The sequence below is a fragment of the Nelumbo nucifera genome, chromosome 1, assembly GCF_055504915.1.
Source record: "Nelumbo nucifera cultivar China Antique chromosome 1, China Antique-T2T, whole genome shotgun sequence".
Taxonomy (NCBI): domain Eukaryota; kingdom Viridiplantae; phylum Streptophyta; class Magnoliopsida; order Proteales; family Nelumbonaceae; genus Nelumbo; species Nelumbo nucifera.
The window spans coordinates 196,402,300-196,424,803 of record NC_142649.1 but is presented as its reverse complement, the minus strand read 5'-3'; the positions used below and the strand labels follow the sequence as shown (position 1 = coordinate 196,424,803).

The window sequence follows — 22,504 nt, the reverse complement described above, 5'->3', positions numbered from 1 at the left end:
CACACAGATTGACAACAATCACTGTGATCAGCAAGGCAAGTAACCACAGGGAGAACTCAAGAGATGGGCCCAAGCCAGCCTCTCGATCTAAAGTAGGAATCGATTTAAACAAATATTTCTACCCCAATCAAGGCTCGATTCAAAAAGATTTATAGAAATGCACGTTAAATTCCAGTTAAGTCCAGATTTGATTTTGGAACCATTATCAGAAAATATATGGATCTCAGTCTGAATTGAACCAAAAGATAGTCTTAACCTATGTCCTAACTTGAATATTGTAAAGGAGAATAAAAGGAAATTGATGGTGCGTGATCCAGATGCTCCTAGCTGTAGGGCAGCTCAGATGCCTGTTGCTAAGTAGGTCGCTCGAACTATAAAAAAAGGGAAGTATCAAAGAACCCAAAGTGGCTAACCCGGCGAGGTCGCTCCAATGCTTAAGTCAGTAATGGTATATGCAAGCAGAGAGTTTGAGAACAAGGAGAGCTAGAATGCACTAAATCGCACGTACCTTTTCGTGTCATTGGGGTTGGTGCCTTTATATAGGCTTTGTTTGGTATGGGCTTCACGCACCACATCCGAAATTTCCAGGAGGTCACCTAACTGGTCCGAGATCCCTGGAGGTAACCGCCACGCACGTTGGCCATCCTCCAGAACACTCAGTACGTGGGCCAACTTTTGAGAAACTTGAGAAGGTCGGGATGTGCATACCAAATTTGCTAGCGAGCACAACTCGTAGGTCGCCTCCTGGACCTCAGTCAGGTTTGCAAGCCCTCGAGGGAGGTCGCTCCTCGCGTCAAGGTCACATCGGCCAGTGACGAGGTGCTACAAGTCAGCCCTAGACGAGGTACTCCTAGCCAGCCTAAGTTGTGGTTGAACTCGCTAGGTTGGCAGTAAAAGTAGGTCGCCAGGTCGGGGTGAAGATGAACTACGATCTAGGACTCCAAATCATCACCTAGGTGTCGTCCAGCTGTTTCAAGATGCCATGTGTCACAATGTCATTAGAGGGTCAAATCCTCCCTCATCAATTGCCCTCCACTCCCGTGCTGAAAGTAGCTAGGCGAAGGGAGTAGATTGCTCCTTTTACCCCGAAATGACTGATTCAATAAGCTTGTAGTCGTAATCATTGCTCCAATTTGCTTCTCAGGTCGGAAGAGTCCAAGTGTTTGCAGCCTTACACAAGACCTCACCATCTTGATTATCGGGGCACGAGAGCGAATTCATACTCGAGGAGAAGTGGAGCAGGTACCCCGAGGACATCTACCTTATTAGGGATGGAACCGTCAAAGGGTTCTACAATCCGACCATTACCTCAAGAGCGAAGTTTATCATGCCATCCTCAAGAGGGGATTCTGTGTGACTATTTTATCAGGTCGCTCCACCTAGGTAGACTTCGACGCAACGTCCTTCGAGCTGGTTCTCAAAAGAGTACCAACGAGTTCAATGCGGAGCCTGAAACCGAGGTGGAGGTCTATTGTGAAGAAATCAACTAAGTTTGTGTCTATCATGGTGCTGAAAGCGAACTAGTCTTTCCTTTGTTCTCTTTCTCATGCTAAATGCGAACTGTTTTTTATTTTGCCCATGCAAAAGAGACGACTAGGTCTTATATGTTGTAGAGGTCTTTTATCAACTTGGCACCTTAGCCCTTAGGCTCTATGAGCAATTCGTGGTCCACTCTCCTTATCCTTGATTTTTCCCATGCAGAAGAGTCGACTAGGTTGTAGCACATCTATGACGAAGAGGCGATTGGGACTTAACACGCCTATGCCGAAGAGGTGACTAGGACTTATCTGCCCATGCCGAAGAGGCGACTACGTCTTGTATTGTGCCGAGGTCTTTTGTCAGTTCGACACCATAGTCCTTAGGCTCAAGGAGTGACTTATAGTCCTCTCTCCTTATCCTTGGTCTCACCCATGCCGAAAAAGCGACTTGGTCTCATGTGGTGCCAAGGTCTTTTATCAGCTCGACACTTTAGCCCTTAAGTTCTGGAAGCGACTCGCGGTCCACTCTCCTTATCCTTATTTAGCTGACGTGCGGCCTGACCTTTCCGCCTAAGCGAGTGGTCATTCTGTAGTAACTTCTCATATGGTTGCTTCTATGTCATCCCATGGGATTATCTTCCTGGATGAGTGCTTGCAAGACCATAGCGTACATGTTCTGCCCCCCCCCCCCCCCTTGTGAGGGCATAATGTTGTTATCGGTGTGAGTCAGAAGTTTGGGGCCACGGCTGCGCTGCATCAACCTCGTAATGATGCCGGTCATCCACTCCTACGAGAAGCCACAGGGAGCTCGACATCCGAGGGCAGATCTACTAACTGTAAGTCGCCGACTCGCTCGAGAACCTTGAGGGGCTCGACCCACAAGGGCGTTCGCATAGTTCGTAGGCCGCTAACTCCCGCGGGAGCCACGAAGGGATCAATCTGTAGGGGAGACCTCGCAAAGAGAACTGGTGAGTCTTATCCGGGCTAAAATAAAGTCGGCAGAGCTGCTTAGTCTGTTGGCTATCAACTTCGTATAGGAACCATGACTAGCTCGACCTAGGGGGACAGCCTTACTCCGAGGTGCTTGTCACCAGACTACTGGTTGTTAAGGTCGTTTTGTTCTTGCCTATTCTGCATCGACATGCATACGTCAAGCTACTCCCATGCTCACATCTAGAAATTCATGCTTCATCTCATGGAACTGCCACGCTTTGATCCCGACGGGAACTGCTGATGGCTCTACTGTGGGGAGAAGGGCGTTCACATGCAATAGCGGGGCATTTATCTGGGGCACTGGGGATGCTGAGTTCGGCCTGAACTTGTTTGATTGTCACAAATAGACCTATTCATGGACCGGGTGGCCCGATGGGCCGGCCTGACCCCCGGATGGGCTTGAACAAGCTTTTTGGCCCACAGGCTTAACCTCGAGCCAAAAAGCCCAGCCCGCATAAAATTTGAGCTGGGCTCGGGCTTTGCAAAAATAGCCCGGCCCGACCTATGGTTAAACCCAAGTAAAAACCCTATGTGATGTCCATTTGAATAAATTTTTTGATTTAAGAAGGTTGTTGATTTACTTGTAGGCCCATTGTTCATTTAAATAGGGGAAAAAACATCTGAATTAAAATAGGTAATGTCCATTTGAATAGAGAAAAATTCAAATTTCTTTTATTAGGTCGGGCTTCGGGCTCGGGCTCAGGCTTTGAGCTTTTTATCAGGGCCGGGCTTGGGCCCAAATTGTAGGCCCGTTGGTCAGGCTGGCTCGGGCTCGGGCTCGGGCCTAACATTTTTCTGTTAATAAAGAGTAAAAGCCCGGTCCGAACCCGGCTCGGCCCGGCCCATGAACAAGTCTAGTCACAAGGGAGTTCTCTAGGTTCATCATAGATGTTTTTGCCCCCTAGTAATTAGTATTCGTGTTGGGTGTTGAAGCTCCTCAAAAGTTCCTTTGAGTTCATAAAAATGGAAATTAAAAAGTGAGAACCTTAATTTCTAAAAGGTGAGATCTTTAGTTTTTTAGAAGATGAAGACTTAGCTTTCAGAATGAGAGAACTTAGCTTCTTGTAGTGTTTTCCACTGACGACGCCAATTGATGGTGCGCGATCTGGATGCTTCTAGCTGTAGGGCAGCTCGGACGCCTGTTGCCAAGTAGGTCACTCGAACTGCAAAAAAATGGAGGTATCAGAGAACACGTAATGGCTAAACCGGCGAGGTTGCTCCGATGCTTAAGTCAATAATAGTATATGCGAGCTGAGAGTTTGAGAACAAGGAGAGCTAGAATGCACTAAATCGCGTGTACCTTTTTGTGTCATTGGGGTTGGTGCCTTTATATAGGCTTTGTTCAGCGTGGGCTTCACGCACCGCATCCGAAATTTCTATGAGGTTGCCTAACCAGTCCAAGATCCCCGGAGGTAATCGCCACGCACGTTGGCCATCCTCTGGAACACTCAGTATGTGGGAGGTTGCATACCAAATTTGTCAGAGAGCACAACTCGCAGGTCGCCTCCTGAACCTCAGTCAGGTCAATAAGCCCTCGAGGGAGGTCACTCCTCGCGTCAAGATCACATCAACCAGTGACGAGGTGCTACAAGTTGGCCCTAGACGAGGTGCTCCTAGCCGGCCTAAGTTGTGGTTGAAGTCGCTAGGTTGGCGGTAAAGACAGGTCGCTAGGTCGGGGCGAAGATGAACTACGATCTGGGTCTCCAAATCATCGCCTAAGTGGCGTCTGAGTGTTGTCCAACTGTTTTGAGATGCCATGTATCACAATGTCATTGGAGGGCCAAATCCGCCCTCATCAGAAATCATTCCCATGAATTCAAATTATTCGTGTGCATGGTGTCACCAAGCTTTGCACAGATTCAACCTGGATATTCGATTTCATAGTCCATTGACCCAAGAAAAAGGGGTCTCCATTGAATGTCGAAGTATGGAGATACCAATACCACAGATCCACCATTAGTCAAGCCATGGGCTCTTATTCGAACGTCATCAATGTGCTAGACAGGAGACCAAAAGTCACTCCATTCAAAAACCAAACTCATAATACTAATGATGCGTCATTTAGCATCCAATACGAAAAAATTTTAACATGAAATCGAACTTTCTTCCAAAATTAAACCTACGAAATGAAGTAGTACTACCAGTTGATTTGAATCTATCCAACAAGTGATTGACACAGGACATTAAGGAATGATTTCATGGAAATTCGTTCTCATTGCACAAGTGGGATGTTATTATTGTCTACTGTAAATCTAACACAGCAAACGACACCCAGTCTAGCACAAAATGTTGAGCAAATCCATCATAATTACCAGCATTTCAACCATGCAAACATGTAGCACTAGTGCTTATCTATTTATTTATTCATTCCTTTGTTTCTGAAATATACTCTCTACTGATCTAAACTAAGCACGCCATTTAACACAATAAACAACAGAGCTGCTCATTTAGATGCATGCTGTTTTCCTTAAAGAAACTCCATCAAAACTCAATCTAATAAAAGAAAACAATAATCCAATTGCAGCAAAACTCAAACCCTACCTAGTTCAATCCAGAATTGATAGCCAAATGAAATTAAAAACTTGCAAATACTAAAATGTTGCTTAAGAGTCAAAACTGGTTGCTACAAGTGGAACTGATATGGGAAATGATGTTCACACTGTTTTCAAATTCTCCAATGGAGTCGCCATTCTGTGAAAGTCTGGAAAATGCCTCTGTCGACTGTTCTGACTATTCACTTCACGGCTGAAGTTATAGAGTCGCCACCCATCAAACATAGCTAACTGGGAGTGATGGGGCTCCCGAATTTGCTTTCGGTAAAAAAAAAATCTCAGAATAAATAGTGACTCTATACCACTCCGCTGAGGCAAGGCTCATCTGGGTAAGTTGAGAGGGAGAGAGGGAAGGGATTAGGCACCCCTCTCTCCTGTTAATGTGAATACCGAAATCCCTTCTTTGTAATTAAATTTTTTATTTGATTTTGCTTCTAAAACAAAGAAATACAGCAAGTCAGTGGATTGGGAATCCGTATTTCCTAGCAAATTGGAAGGGTATGATTGAAATCGCATCTTTCCCTCCTTCAGACCAACCCCTTATGGATGCAAGGACCTAAGTAAAAGGGTGAGAATCCCCACCCCTTTTCTATCAGAGTCCCCACCTTCGAACTCGGTTGGTAAGTCTAAGGAGCGGAGAGAGTGAAATAACCTCCTTCTCCAAATGCTGGATAAGACCCAAAACAATCGAAATCCAACTACAACAAAACTGACTAAGTCGAAAGAAAGAAAGAGACGTAGAGAAAACAAATGCTACACTACCAGTCTTTGTTATTTGATGTAACCGTTTCTGGTCACGTACCATTTTTTGTGATGTATAATTTTTTTTTTGGCTAAGTACCTCGTTATTTGACCCGGTGGTGACGTGCCTTGGTGATGAGCTACTTGGTGGCGAACTCCCTGGTGGAGAACTGCCTGGTGGTGAGCTCCCTAGTGGAGAGCTACTTGGTGACAAACTGCTTGGTGGCAAACTCCCTAGTGGAGAACTGCTCGGTGGCGAGCTACCTGGTGGCGAACTCCCTGGTGGCGAACTCCCTGGTGGCAAACTGCCTGGTGGTGAGCTCCCTGGTGGACTTGTCATTTGACCTACTCCTAGGCGGCCTACAACTCAGAGGAAGGTGGAGCTCCCTGGTGCAGCGCAACCCGACTACCCTCTGCATGAGGTGGTCTCCTCTCCTTTGTAGGCGGCAGGAGCTGAGGGACCTGCGAGAACTGAATCAGAGGACCTGGGAGTATTTTCCCGGTGGGGACTCTCCGATGCCTAAGTTATCATTCTGATTACAGAGAGCTTGGAGAGAAATGAGAGAGCTAGAGAGCAGGGGTTACCATCCTTTTTTTTCCCTTTTCCCTCCCCTTTGGGGGGTGAGGTCTTTATATACCGGAGTCCTCGCGGGCTACGTGGGTGAAAAGCCTCCAAACGGTAAGACTTGTCACATCCCGTAAGAACCGGGGTACGGTGGTGAACTCCTCGAGGTCGTCCGACTGGCGCTTGTGTCAGGCGGCCAGGTCGGCGCCTGGGCCAAGTTGTCAGGGCGGCGCCTGCGTCAGTCGGCAGGTCGATGTCTGGGCCAGGTTGTCAGGTTGGCGCCTGTGTCATCCGGCGGGTCGGTGTCTGGGCCAGGTTGTCAGGTCGGCGCCTGTGTCATCCGGCGGGTCGGTGTCTGGGTCAGGTTGTCAGGTCGGCACCTGTGCCAGTCGGCGGGTTGGTGCCTGGGCCAGGTTGTCAGGCAGGAGATCTCCTACGATACTTGGTGACGAACTGCTTAGTGGCGAGCTGCCTATGCAATGCCGAGTTGTCTAAGCTGCCAGGCTGAGGGTGAGCTGCCTGTGGCGAGCTGCCTGTGGCTAGCTGCATGTGGCGAGCTGCCTGTGGGGAGCTGCCTGTGGCGAGTTGCCTATGGCGAGCTGCCTGTGGCGAGCTCGAGCTGCCTATGGCGAGCTGTCTAGTTGTCAAGAGGCTACACTTAGTTGGCATGAGGTGCCAGGTGTCACAATTTCACTGGAGGGCCAAATCTGCCCTCATCATTATTCAGCCAGCAGAAACGACCTTAAAATATACACAAATAAAAAAGGGGGGGAGGTAGAAGATTTACCTCTTGTGGCCTTTACAAGTATCAACGATGTTGATATTCACAAATGGGTTTGAAGTACTTGAGTGAACGATATGGAACTCTTTGGTCGGCAGTTCGATAGACGATAGTAGCAGTGGGAGCAAGTCGATGGTAGAGAAGTGGTAGGTTAAAGATTTAACGACAGAGGTGTGATGGATCGACGGTAGAGAAGTGGGAAGTTGAAGATTTAACGGTAGAGATGTGATGGGTTGACGGTAGCGCAGGTTGAAGCTCATCGAACGATCGGTAATAGCACAGTTAAGGAGACGAGGACTATGGGTGTTGCCCTGAGCCACCGCTCTTCGAACACTCTCTCAGATTTTCCTCACTCTCTTTCTCGGTTCTCTCTCTCTGTCATTTTTCTCTCCGGCACTCTCATCTCTCTCTATCATTTTTCTCTCTGTTTTCTTCTCTCACTCAAACTCCCTTTCACTGTTTCACCTACTCAACTCGGGGGTTTTCCCATACACTCGAGGTGCTCTTCCCCTCCACCCCCTTTTCTTAGAATGAGTGCCCCTTAATTGTGGGAAGAGGAAAGGATGGCTTTTGCAAAACCCTAAAAATAGGACTTGAAAGGTTGGGGTTTAGATGAATAGGGAGGTTTCATAACTTGGGGTTCGAAGGGTAACTTTATAATTTTGGTAAGAAAGGGCAATTTGGTAATTTTGAGGGCTTTTGGGGTTTCCTAACAATTTGGGGCAAAAAGGGGTAATAGGGTAATTTTGAGGGGGTTTGGTGATTTAAGGGTTTGAAGGGGCAGGTTTATAGGGGTATTTGGATAATTCAAGGAATAAAGGGTATTTTGGTCATTTTGGAATTGAAGAGTAATTTGAGAATTTGGATGAGGGGTATTTGGGAATTTGGGGAAAAAGGGTATTTTTGGAATTTGGAAAAATGGGTAATTAGGGAATTGATCGAAAGGGGTTAATTTGGGGTAATCTGGTTAAAGGTACTTTGGTAGTTTTGGAAGGAGGAGCATTTTGGTAATTTTGATCTAGAGTAATTTGGGAATTGGTCAAAGGAGTAGTTTGGGTAATTTTGGTCAAGGGTATTTTGGGAATTTAGGGAAATTTTGGAAGAAAAGGTATTTTGGTAATTTTGAAATGAGGGGGTATTAAGTCAGAGGGTATTTTAGGAATTGGTCAAAGAGGTTTTTGTACATTCTGGGTCGATTGGTGGGGTCAAATTGGCTCAATTGGGCCTAGATGGGGCAGTTCTAGAAAAGGTTAGATACTACTAATCTAGACCTCAGAATGGAATCTAGGTGCGATCAAGGGGCAAATAGGGTGATTAGTAAGGTTAGATTGAGCCAATTGGGCCCGGATCGGGCAGATTTGTAATCCGGTCAATCTTGGGCCATGAAATGAAATCTTGGTGCGATTGAAGGATAAGGATAAATGGTGCGATTGAAGGATAAATCCGGTCAATCTGATTAGGAGTTTCCTTATCCAAATCACTATTTGGATCTGGACACTCTGAGTGGATAGGGACAATCCCTTATCCTATCTGCTGATCTAAATCCCAAAACCGCCCCTCTTTAATTAATCATATTAAACCAGTTCGAATTGAGTATCCTTGTATGGCATGACGTGGGACCCAAACTGCTGCCCAGTTGGGTATCCTTGTATGGCGTGGGACCCAAACATTAATCTACACATCAGCCACATGGGTTCAGCCCAACCTCTGTTACAAGGCCTGGCCGAATTCACTATAGATGACAGTGAACCCCTGAGCCCATCACCATGGGCTCTTAATGGGCCCAACATTTACACTAAATGGTCATTGGGTCAAGCCACCTTATAAAAACCCAAGGACTGTGGGCAGATGCAAGATTAGCCCATCAGGTATTACCCTCAATGGTCTTACACTTAACCTCTCAGCCCATAATGATCAAACACTGCCCGACAAGAGACAGTGCTGCACTCTTTACTCACATGGATCCCGGGAATTAAAACATTTTGTAAACATTTTAAAACCGTAATATATATATATATATGTATATGTATATATAAATATATTTTGCAAAACAAATTTCAACGATTGAAATTGGTTGCCGGCAGCTTTGGTTTCCATCAGAGAAAGTGCATCCCCGATCATTCACTTTTTTCGACAAAGGGGCTGATCCTGTCACTATGATCACCTACTCAGATGAATTCTCGGACTGTCCCAACATACCCAGGTTTTGACTCCCTCTAAGGATCTCACTGATTAGCATATCAAAGATAGCCCAATCCGACACCTAGTGTAGTATCATAATCGAGTATAGGGGTCAGGTGTAACATTTCAGTTTTGCCCATCTATCTCCAAGGTCCAGGGCAATACTGGAATTCTGGTCCGGTTCGGGGTTTCAAGAAAACCCACATTGCATGTATCTCAGGTCTCACCCTGGCAGTTGAGACAAGCCACCCTAACCAACTTGGCGGCACATCAGTGTCAGCTTTGGTAGGATAAATCTCCCCAGATCTATCCAACGACCGTGAAGATTCTAAACTAACACGAGTCTCATACGTGTCCAGTTTAAGGGTATTACACAGAAACTCACCATAATAACATGAATCAAATATGTACTTTATTCCTTTACATTAAATGCCATAATGTACATTATTCTGATTGGAGCTAAGGGCATACACTGTCTAACAGCTCCCACTTGCACTTAGGTCCAATATGGTATAAGCCAAAGTCTCATGCTTTCCACGTGTTTGTCAAACAATTTCTGTGCCAGTGGCTTAGTCAATGGGTCTGCTACATTCTTCGCTTTAGTCAAGCCCAAGTCATAGATGTCGAGCCCAGTTTGTCCATACATATTTCTCAAGCATCAGTTTGTCCATGAGAAATAGATGTCGAACCTAAGCCATTGCTTTAGTCAACAAGTCTGCTAGTTGGAGCCCGAAAGAGACATGAGGAAGAGATATGGTACCCTTAAGAAGAAGATCGTGGAAAAAGTGGCAATAAACTTCTATGTGTTTGGTGCGATCATGGAAGACAGGGTTGGGAGAAATTTTAATTGCACTGACATTGTATGCATAGAAATGAACAACTTTAATGGAATATTTGGTCACAATAGCTTGTTTCTTTCACTTCTACGAGATAAGAGAGTTGCCTAAGAATACATACCAGCTAGTAGTGGACGATCGGGTGTTAGGGCATCCAGCCCAATCAGCATCTGCATATGCCACAAGGTTAATAGAGGATGAGGAAGAGAAGAATATCCCATGTGATAGGGTGCCTTGCACATATCTAATGATTCGATGAACTGCAAATAAATGAGGTTGTCTTGGGGAAGACACAAATTGGCTCACTATTTGAACTAATAAGATATATCTGGCCGAGTCATGGTGAGATATATTAATCTACCCACTAGTTGACGATAGAGGGTAGGATTTTCAAGAAGAGACCATCATCTTTGTTGAGTTCCACATTCAATTATAGTGGGTATCCACAATCTTAGAGTCACTAAGATTTGCCAGTTTAACGAGATCAGCCACATACTTTTGTTGGTTAACAAAGTAGCCTCAAGAGTTTTTGCTCACTTTAAGTCCCAAGAAATATGTTAAAGGCCCCAAGCCCTTCATCTTAAAGGACTCACCGAGTAACTGTTATAGCCTAGCAATTCCTTTTGTATCATCCCCTGTAATGAGAATATCATCGACATAGAGGAGTAATATCGTTATTCCCTGCTTCCGCCTTAAGATGAATAAAGAATAATTAGAAGAACTCAGGATTAAGCCAGCATCAATGATGACAGGTTTGAACTTCTCAAACCAAGACCTAGGAGCTTGCTTCAAGCCATAAAATGACTCCTTCAGACGACAAGTTGCGGGTTTGTACAATATCCAAGAGGGGCTTCATATAGACTGCCTCTTTCAACTCCCCATGGAGAAAAGCATTATTGACATCCATCTCATGGATTGTCCACTGTTTGGCTACAGATACAACCATCAGAAGTCGTACAATGGTCATCTTAGCTACAAGAGCAAAAGTCTCCTCATAGTCTATCCCATATTCCTTTCTGTAGTCTTGTGCAACCAACCTAGCGTTGTATTTGTCTAGGCTTCCATCAGATTTTAGTTTCACAGAGTAGACCCATCAACTTCCTATGAGAGATGTCTCAGGTGCAGCTTTGACCAAGTCCCAGGTGTCATTCTCAATAAGGGCTCGAATTTCAAAATCCATGGCATATTTTCAGTGTGGTTCTACTACAGCCTGTTTGTAAGATTTGGGAATGTCTATAGTAGATAAAACTAGGGGTGTTCACATTAAATGTCAAACCGGCCTGACCCAACCCAAGTTGGTCAGTTTTTTAAACCACCGATTGATTTCGGTTTATATGAGAAAATAAACCAACGACTCGATTCGGTTTTGTATGAAAACCAAAACCAAACTAAACCGATCCTATATGTTTGAGTAATTATTAATTAGTCCCTACCATATATATATTAAATGTTGATATATTTTATTTGTGTTTTGTTTGAACTTTGAAAAAAATGGTTATTTATGATAAAAACTAAAAGCGTAAAACCAATACAACTATAATACAATGGTACAATATTTAATTCATTTTTGTATATATTTAAATATATATTGACAAAAAAATCAGTTTTGCATAAACTAATTGATTTAAATATATATTTTGATTTTCTATAAAAACTAAAAAGAAATAAACTTAAATATAAATAAATATTTAGAAATATATATTTTAGTTTAAAATATATATAAAAACTGAGTAAACCGATAAACCGACCCTTTATGTTTGGGTCGGTTTTGCTTTAGGGTCAGTTGGTTTAAATTTAGTCAATAAGTAAACCGACTAGGTCGGGTCGGTTAAAGAAAATGACTCAAACCAACCCAACCGACCCGTGAACATCCCTAGATAAAATAGCAGAAATGGAATTATGGCTTGGTGAAAACCCATAACAGTCAGGTGGGCGAGAATTTCTAGAGAAATGGCGTAAAGTGGGAGCAGTAGGTTCAAGGGGAAGGTCAGGTACACTTATTGAGGCAACTGGAGTGACCGAATCAACAATTGGTGGCGGAGTAGAGGGGGCATTGAGACTGAAGAAGGTTATTGCTTCCTGAAGTAGGTTTGAAGTTGTTGCGGATGTGACAAAGAAATATCTGAGGTACTTGTAAAATCAAAACTATGCAACAAAGAAATGGAAGGAGCCAATAATTTTACAATATGTTAAAAAAAAACACACTTTCAAGAAAAACTACATTACGAGAGATTCTAATATGGCGAATAGAAGGATCATAGCAAAGGAACCCTTTATATTTAGAAATGTACCCCATAAAGACACACAAAGTTGCTTGTGTAATTAATTTTATGCGTTTATGGGGTGGAAGGTAGACAAAACAAACACAACCAAAAAACTTGAGCATGGATAGGTCTGGGGGTTTGTGAAAGAGAGATTGAAAAGAATAAAAGTTATTCAAAACAGATGATGGAAGACGATTTACGAGATACGCAGTAGTGCTGGCTGCCTCCACCCAAAACCAATAGGGTACATGGGAATCCCGTAGAAGTGTTCTGACTACACTCAAGATATACCCATTATTCCTTTCTGCTACCTCATTTTGTTAATGGTGGCAAGTTTAGGTACAAATAAGGTTTTGGATAAATGAAATGAAGATGACTTAGAAGTAGATAAATACAAATCATCACAACCAAGTATATCCAGTTTTTCACCATTTGCAGTGATAATGTGTTTATTGGGAAGATGGGGTTTGGGATGCTGACCGAGAGTGGCCTTTGTCGTATGGTTAGAGGCTCCTAAGTCAATAAACTAGAGATGGTTCGGTGAAGGGCAATAGGTTGGTGATTTACCAGACAGACCAATAGCAGAAAAGGCTGAAGAGATGACCGAGGAAATGAGCCATCGAATCCGTTCTTCATACATGCAGCCAGAGGTGTAGTTTTGGCCATCCATAGAAGTAATAGAGGAAGAGGCATATGAACCATCTACAACAGTCTGATAGGCCTTGTAGCTTTCTTTCTTCTGATTTGACCCATTACCTTTTTGAAGCCGGGTAAGACATTCAATAATAATATGGCCGACCTATTTGCAATATGTGCATGTGTTATTCTTCTTACAATGGGAAACAACGTGCCCATACTCTTTACATTCATACCATTGTACTTTAGAGAAGTCCTTCTTCCCTTTTGGTTTAGTTGCTAGGAAGACAACATCAATGTTGGAATATTTCCTTCCATCCAATGTAGTTGTGTAGTCAGTCTGGTTTATACTCTCAAAATCTCTCCAAGGATAGTATCTAAGTCAAAAAATGTTTTTCGACTCAGGATTTTAGATCTGACAACTTCAAACTCAGTACTTAGGTGCATTAGGAAATGCATAATTTTTCTCTTGTCAAAGTGTTCGTTCATGTGCTTCACATAACAGTAAGAAGGATCCTTTTCCATGTAAACTAACTCATATTTTGTCCAAAGATTGATAAATCCGACATAATATTCATGGACCTTTTTATCCCCTTGATAATATGAGAAGATGTCAACCTCTATCTAATATTGTCTAGAGGTGTTCGATTGCTGATAAGCTTTTTCGAGATACTGGTCATAGGTTGTCATGTACCTTCTCATGGAAATAGCAATATCAATTTCGACTGAACCTATAATCCATGACACAATTTTTGTGTTGTCAATCTTCCACTAATTTAGTCCCTTAACATTGGAGTCGTCAAGTTTAGATACAGAGCCATCCAAATATCCCTAAAGATCCTTAGCTTCAACATGGAATTGAAAGTTAAACTTCCATAATGCATAGTTTGTACCATTGAACTTAATAGAAAGAACCTCCATCATTTCTAATGCCATTGGGAGACAAAAGGGCAATTACACACACTTCCAGAAAATCAATAAGACTCAAATAAGAGGAAGAAAAGGAGAATACCTTTCAGCTGATGTCCAAAAAAGGTAACTGTAATGTTATGTCAAACTAAAAAGAAAAAGATGGTAAGGGTAAAATTGGGTTTTAAAAAAGTATACATCACATGTATATGAGTTTTGATAGAATATTAACGAATGCTAATGGTAAAGGTAGAGTTAGTCAATTGTTAGAAATAGTGGGGCTACTTTAAAACAATATTGAAACAGTAGGGTAGAATTAATCAATTTCCTAAACCTTAGGGGTAGTTTAAAAAATTTGCCCTATTTTATATATAAAAAACATAGGCCCAATAGGGGTGCTCACGGTTCGGTTAACCAAAACATGGGGTTTTTTTGTAACTGAATCGGTACTACCGGTTTTTGGAAAATCGGTAACCGAAACCGAATCGAAACCGACCGGTTAACTAGTTGATCACTTTGGATTATAAATATATATAAAATATTATATTTTAAATAATAAATAATATATCATATACTATAAATAAATATATGTATATATATATTTATATATAATGCATATTTATTAATTTATAATATAAAAATATATATAATATACATAATATATAAAAATATATGTATACCGGTCGATTTGGTTAACCGTCGGTTTTCTATATTAGTTAACCAAAACTGGACTGATACCTTCGTTTTTTTAAAAACATCGAACTGAAACTGAATTGACTAGTTTGGTTAACCGATTTTTCAATTCGGTTTTGGTCAATTTTTTTTTGCTCAGTTCAATTTTGCTCACCCCTTGCTCAATTAAGCTTGGCCTACCCAATCCCGGGCTTAGATTTTAGGCCTAAAACCCAGGATAAGCTGAGCTTGGGGCCTAGGCTATCGCTCTTACCATAAGTGCAAAAGCCCCGCTCAGGAGTGCAAATCAGCCCCCCACAACATCTCACAGTACATCCCTGTCGTATATTGGGAATGCAAACGCAAATATGTACACTACATATTTACCCATTTTTCCGTTTATGAATGCAAACATGGTTCACATTTTAAACTGTTTTTGCATTCATCTTGTTTGATTGAAATTAGTACAAAGGTGTGGGTCCATCGTTAAATGCTCCAACTATATTATGCTCCAATGCCTCAACTTTGATCAAAGAGTTAATTATCAAATGAATACAAAATTGTATCTAAAAAATAGGTACAATAATACTATATTTTTAGAGTACAAAAGTGTCAGAAAATGCATTTTTACTTTGATAATCATTACATTTTTATATTTCAAACAAACGCTCGCAAACGCAAATCGAAATGCATAAATACCTCGATTCCGCATTTGTATCGCAAACAAATGGAACAGTTATCATAGGTGCTGGTGAGTCACGCGAATAGTTTTACATCGGAAAAAACCCGTGCGGCGTCAAGAACAAGGTAGGCAACAAGCCTTCTGTGTCAGACCGTGACAGGTGGGTCCTGGCTACGTAGTGTTTTTATCTCTATTAACCTTTGCGCTTATATACGATCATTTCCCGCTCTGGCTAGGTAAGGTCGTGGTTGTGCAGTCGTGCAGTCGTATGCCGCCAGTCCCGCCTCTCCATCTGACCATCACTGTAGCTTATTTCCTTTGTTGCTTATACCTATATAAAGAGGTGCTTCCAGCTTCCCCTGTTCCGGTTCGACATTTTATCTGAAACCCTAGCTCGTTATCGCGGAAAAACAAACATTTAAATCACCAGGTAATGCTATGAGCCCTAACAGTTTCAGAGGTTTAATACAAAGATTCTGCTAGATTTCTGTCTATCTTGATTACTTTAAGGGATCTCAAAAGCTCTTGTAGGACGTTCAATCATCACTAACTGAATAACCCTGAAATAAAAGTTCTAATATGCCTTATTTCATCCATTCTCCTGTTGCTAATCTTTTTTCTCTACTATTATTTCTCCTCTTGTGAAGCAGTTCTTGTATTGCATTCTTACAAGCATAAAGAATTGGTTCATTCAATGGACGGAGTTTCAACTGCGCCGGCTGAATCAACATTATCTTGTGTTCGATGTGGCAAGCCTGCTCATCTTCAGTATGCAATTATTTGCCTCTTGAACGGCTGCAATTTTTTCCTTTGTTATGATCAACAATAGAATGGAAGAATAGTTAGCTTCCACCACCTGAATTAACTTAGGAGATGGGATTGTAATTCCTTGCTCGCTCTCCGAACTTGGAGTAGCACTGCGTTTTGTCTGATTTCCACATCATTTTTTTTTTTTTGTGGTTTACTTCTATTACGCCTCCCATGTTATGGAGAAGTCCATATAGGTTTTTGTAATGTTAATGCAACAGCCAACCAGCTAACCAACCGACCGAACAAAATGTTGATATAGGATTACGTGATATATGTTTTCAGCAAATATCTTAATAAGTGGGGGGGGATTAAATATGGATATTTTCTTGCGCTCCTGACTGGCTAAACAGGGGCATGTTGATATGTTAGTTGGTACTTGACTTCTTGCTAAATCTGTACCTCTAGATAACAGTTACACATAAGCCAGTTTCTATTACTTCAATCTGATTATGGTCTACTATTTCATAGCCATATTTTTTTTTCTTTTTTTGATAGGTTTCATGGCCATGATTATTGTATACATTAAAAGATAAAAGCTAGGGAAAAGGATTCCTTATGTAACTGGTTATTTGTAAAATGTAGATTATTTTACTCTAGTACTATTGGTTAAAGTATTCCAGTAACAGCATTCGTGACTTTTTGTTGAAATGGAAAAGTCTCAGTGTGAACATGTATAGCAAACCGAATGAAGATCCAACATAACTCTCATCATAAATACATAAATTAATTAACCTTAAAAGCAAACAAGTCACCTATTGCCTATCTCAATCTGCTCCTGTTGCATGTTGCAAGCGAATTCCTCTATTGTGTTTACTGATCTTTTAACCCCTTTGAATGCCGTGTTTATTCTAAATGCCACAAGCTACCTTAAAATGAAGGAGCTCCAATGGGCTTGCATCCAACCCCACATCAACTTAATCTAATCTCCCTCTCCAATTGGCCCTGAGTATATTACCAGCAAGGCACTGAGGCAGCAACATCTCCTATATGATCTCTGAAGGCCTTTCCTGATATTCTGGAGAACAATATTCCATAATAATGTTGTATGCTTTGTTTAAGTTTTTTCTCAATATTTCATCCCAAAGCTATGCTTCTTGGAGTAATTTATGGCATACACAATATGCTTCTTGGAATAAGTTATGACATTATTTTTTTAAGTATGCACTACAATGTGGTGCATACTATCACTTTAGATATGCCAGTGTCATTTAGATTGCTCCTTATGTTTTCAAAAACTTCTGGATGAAGTTCCAGGTTGACTCACTGCTTCACCACTTGCTTGTCTTTATTTGTTAGTATATTGTAATTTTGATATCCTTGCCATTTTCACAATTTTCATGTATGCAGGTGTCCCAAGTGTGTGGAGTTGAAGCTTCCTCGTGAAGGTGCTGCTTTCTGGTTTGTAACTAATTTTGGCATTATCTATATTGAACCATTTTTGCCATTGTTTAAATTCTTATAATTTTGAATACATTAAAATGCATTGATTCCACAGAAATCATGGAAATTGCAAGAAAATATATTATGCATATATACTAAATATGCATATTTAGAGGCTAATTTTATGTCGCTGAATTGTGATGAACAAATTTCTGTAGCGAGACAATATGTTCAGAGCTGGGTGTCTCATGTTTCTTGCCTCCTCTTCCTTTTTGGCTAACACCCTCCGTCTGTGTGCATTCTGCATGCTTTTTACGGCATATAAATATTTATGTATAAATGCACGCTGTGTTTGGATTTCTATTATTGATAAAAGTGATCAAAAAATCAAGGTATTTTTTAGCTTAGTAGGGGAAAAAGGTGGAAGAGGGTGCATTTTGAACATGGTAGGTTTGAGATACGATGTCATAGTCACTACCGTTATTGTAGTCATTGTCCAGACCTCATCTAATCGTGCGCAAATAATGATTTTTTCAAGTACATAACAAATGATTATCTTAGAAGAGGCTGAAATACACAAAAATGGCTGGAAGAGAGAAAAAGTTAGGTTGAAGGATAAATTGACACCAGAAAATAAAACCTCAGTCTGGATAATCTCTCTGAACTCAGAATTGGCAAGATGTCTATTAGCTGGTTAATATCCCTAGGCACACAACAGATGAGACTGTCATCACTGATCCCAAAAAGTGACACTTTTTGAGTTGTTTTCATCTAAAATTCACAAACTCAAGAGTGTATTATAGCCAATATGCCACTGAAAGATGAAGACACTGTGTCGAGGTTGTGAATCACAGATCTCGTAAGGAGGCTTACACTTCCTTGTGCTTGGAAGGCTTGTGCCTCTTATGTTCTGAACTATGCCTCATGCCTCTGCATTATAAAACATTGGGTCAGACTTTCCCAATTCTTACACACTAAAAGCACTCTAGACCTGCACCCAAACCTTTGTAACATTCAATGCAAAGCGATGGTTAACCCATTTATTATCAGCCACAATGCTAGCAATTCATTGTTGTTTGTTGAATAGATTATGTCACGGGATTGTGAATGCATATATGGAAATTGTGTGAACAAATCTCTTTCTCTTTCTCCATTTTTTCTTGTGCCCATGTATGTATGTGTTTGGTGGTTCATATAAGATGGCTTCAATTTATTTGGGATGTAGGATCCAATTTTACTCCTCTACTGATTTCATGTCACTTGGCAGCACTCAGGATTGTTTCAAGGAGTCTTGGAGTTCTCATAAGTCTGTGCACTTGAAAGCAAAATTGTCTGCACTAGGGACAGGAACTCCAGATGAGCAAATTTCATCTGCACTTAATGAGGGCTGGCTTTATTGCTTAAAGAAAGGACAGGCTCGAACATCAAAACTTCCTCATTTTGACTGGACAGGGTATTTCTCGAGGATTTCTGTCTTTTTTCCTACAAGGCTCCAAGTCTCCATACAGTGAGAAACTGTACAGACTAAACCCAAAACTCAGGCCATCAGAAACTACAGAATCCCTGTTTACCCCTGAAACGCATTCTCCTCTCGGATGAAAAGTTAGATGTTTTGGTTCTTGAACAAACTATTGGCCACAGCCCAACAACATATTCTCGTCACCAATTTTCTTTTCATATGATTCTGTAGCTATGGCCTATCGTAGAATTGTAGTTACAGGTGATTTGGATCTGAAAATGTATCTTGCTCTTGGTGATCCCTTTCTTAGTAATGTGACCCAAGAATCTACTTGACTTCAACAGCTTATCTAGGTCTGCTTCTTGTTTGTTACACATTCAAATGAGACTATTTTATTCTACTTCTCTCTGACCTTTTCTTTCTTTGATTATGATACTGTAGCTGAAGACATTCTCCTTTCATGGTGTTTTGACAGTTAAAGTTGCATCTTTTTCATTCACAGGGCACTAAGGCCATATCCTATGTCAAGCAGACGTATTGTTCCTGAGCACATTGACAAGCCTGACTGGGCAATTGATGTAAGTTTGTGTAAGATACTAATTTTTTTTTTTTTTTGATTTCCTTTGAAGGGCTACACAACGGGGGGTGCAGATGGGATTTGATCCCAAGTCCCCCCTATAACCAGCAGGAGACCTTTCTAACCAGCTAGTTGGCACCTCGATTAAAGACACTGATTGTTGACCATGTTGATAAGTTTGTTTGACATGAATTTTATGTTATGGCTGTCAATGAATCTGATTGGCTTGTTAGCTCAATCTGTTAATCCTTTTTTTTTGAGAAGTGAAATATCATTAAAGTAGAAAACATGTACAACAAGAAGATGTACACAGGGATTTACGGCACACTGCCAAAGCAACCCTGTACCCTCTGAGCCTTATTTACAAAAAGATTATCATAATAAAAAAGAGAACTGAAATTTATATCCCAGAAAGCCAACAAAAAAATTTGCCCATATTTTCTGGAAAATTGAATCTTAAAAGCTTCTTTTAAGCTTGAAGGTTTTTGCATTTCTCTCCTGTCAGATGCACTAAAAAACTGCTGCCCTAGCCCCTGGTCCACCTCTATCAATCCCTACTCTAGCCCTTGCTTCCTAAACCTAATCTGTCAATCCCTTTCCACGTCTGGGACTATTTTATAGGTTTGATGGTGTGGCCCTCGGCCATGTATTACTCATTTATTTCTTTTATGGTGTATGTGGTATTGTTTTTGTTCTTCTCTTTTCAGGTTTATATTTTACTTAATCATTTTAAGTAATTATTTCAGTTGATATAAACCTAAATGTCATTCTTTTTACAAAGAGTCTTCTTTTAAGTTGACATCCTTGGCTATTGAAGATTCTAGACCTCATATTATCTCGTCCTCTTCGTTGTTCTGCAAACCTGTGCCTCATCTTAACAGAATCAATTCATTAGGGTTTGTTCCTCTTAAATCTACTTTTGATAGGATAAAACTATCTTTGATCCTTCTGTGATCCAACCCATTGACAGTCTACATATAGAGCAATACAGTTGCATTATCATGTTAAATTATGCCTTTTTGAATTGTTGTATTCAGTCATGAATATATAGATGCTAATGTTGGAAAGCAAGCAATCGATATTATGTTGCTTGCTTTTTGCTTCTCTCTCTCTCTCTCCCTCTACTTATAACTTCCTATATGTTTACCTATTTCTTTTGGCAGGGAATCCCTAAAATTGAGCCCAATAGTGATCTTCAGCATGTTGTGGAGGTAAGTTCAGTCTGATTAATAAGATGTTTGGATATGATGAAGTTGGACATTTTCTGGAAGAAACACAACTTTTCTTTGTGTTGGCATGGTTTTTTGAAGGTCAAAACTCCAGAGCAGATTGAGAGAATGAGAGAAACTTGTCGAGTAAGTTCTTGGTGCATAGAACTTCTTTCATTCAGAACTTCTTTTCTCATCTTGACTATCCACTAAAAATGTATAATTATCTTTTTTGGGTGGTGCTGTGGGCATAACACATCTTTGATAAAAGGGGCACACTCCTCATTATAAGCCAAAGAGGACTTGTTTTAAAAGACAAAGAATACACATGCATAAGCTTTTATCATTAGAAATGGGGGTTTCTCATCTTTTCAAGGGTATGTGCCAAATCATCCCCTCCCCCTCTGCTAGTGTAAATTGCAAATGCATATGGATACAGGCACTGTCCATCTATATGAGAGCATTTTAAAAGATCTGTTTAGAGCAGAGGTTATTTGGACCTATTCCTCTAGAAACTATAGACACCTTTATAAACTAGACAACAATGACATTTCTAGTTAGCAATTAAAATAACCCCACCATGGAACAGCTGCATGAAAGAACAGCATGAATTGAGCAAGTGCACAACCCCTTCTGTATCTTCAGAAATATGACTATTTCTTACCAGCAGTATACTCAAAAAGGATATAACCAATGTTCTGAGAACCGGACCGGGCATAGAACCGGAGAGGGGAGAGGTTCATGGGTCAGAGGTTCAAGCAGGGTTGAACTGTGATGGCGTGGCATATACATATATATACTAGGGGTCATATAAATATTATATATATATATTACATTTTACAACTTCTAATATACTTTAATATGGTGTATTGATGGCATGTTCCTTTATTTTTAAAGCAAATGATTAGAGTTCAAGTCTCTTAATTTACATTTTCTTTAAATACATGTGTAATAAAGTAATATGTACATTAAAGAGTCATTAATTGACACAAGTTAATAGGCGGATTAATGGTAATTAAGCAATACATGAAAATAAGAGGTCTGGATTAATGGTAATTAAGCAATATATGAAAATAAGAGGTCATAGGTTCAAATCTTGTTAAGCACATTTTAGACTTTCTATTAGTTAAGGACCTAGGCAGTTTCATGAAACCGGGACCGGTTCACCGGTTTTCCAGTTAAACTGGCTGGTCAGCTGGTTTTCATTGGTTTTTAACCAAAGCGGTTATTGGGGTATGACCGAACCGGCCAAGTTCCCGGGTCATTGTTCAACCTGTCCGATCCAGTTGTCTAAACACTGGATATAACAGATTGCAAGACAGCAAGAGGTAGCCATATATGCAAAGTTTCCCCTCCCATTGCTATTGCATCAAAGTGACTAGACATAATCCTCGAATGTGCCATAGAGCATATATTAAGATAGGTGATAGAAATGCCATTAGTTCTTGTCTGAGTTGTGATGGAGCTGATGTATCAACAGATTTGCATATGTCATGCACGTATGTATGCAGAACTATGCTCAATAAAGCACTGCCCTCACTTAGTCACTCCTAAATATTTAAGGTTGGCTGCACTCTGCAGTAATCCTGTTTTACTATTGAACTTTATAAAGGGCTCTTTACTGTTTGAACAGTTTTTCTCCTACTACTTAGCTAACTTAAAGAATTTTGTCAAGAGAAATATCCTTGTAGGAATGCTGACTTTTGCTGGGATCCATGATCCCGGAATAAACTTATTTGAGAAAAGATTCTATGGTTGACATAATTTAAAGGAAATAGAA

The 22,504-nt window shown here is 40.9% G+C and overlaps 1 protein-coding gene across 2 annotated transcripts in view; it reads left to right on the top strand.

Moving 5' to 3' along the window:
* Nucleotides 1–15,384: 15,384 nt before the first annotated feature.
* MAP1A (methionine aminopeptidase 1A) overlaps nucleotides 15,385–22,504 on the top strand; it is a 31,979-nt gene continuing 24,859 nt past the window's right edge. The window contains exons 1-8 of one of the 2 annotated variants that reach the window (XM_010265896.3): nucleotides 15,385–15,415; nucleotides 15,527–15,720; nucleotides 15,941–16,058; nucleotides 17,448–17,498; nucleotides 18,748–18,933; nucleotides 19,442–19,517; nucleotides 20,680–20,727; nucleotides 20,827–20,871. In XM_010265896.3, the coding sequence (XP_010264198.1) occupies nucleotides 15,985–16,058; nucleotides 17,448–17,498; nucleotides 18,748–18,933; nucleotides 19,442–19,517; nucleotides 20,680–20,727; nucleotides 20,827–20,871 (480 nt within the window). In that variant the 5' untranslated portion in view covers nucleotides 15,385–15,415; nucleotides 15,527–15,720; nucleotides 15,941–15,984. Of the gene's footprint in view, nucleotides 15,416–15,526; nucleotides 15,721–15,940; nucleotides 16,059–17,447; nucleotides 17,499–18,747; nucleotides 18,934–19,441; nucleotides 19,518–20,679; nucleotides 20,728–20,826; nucleotides 20,872–22,504 lie in introns of those variants that run through there. The other variant, XM_088895748.1, reaches the window with a different exon arrangement.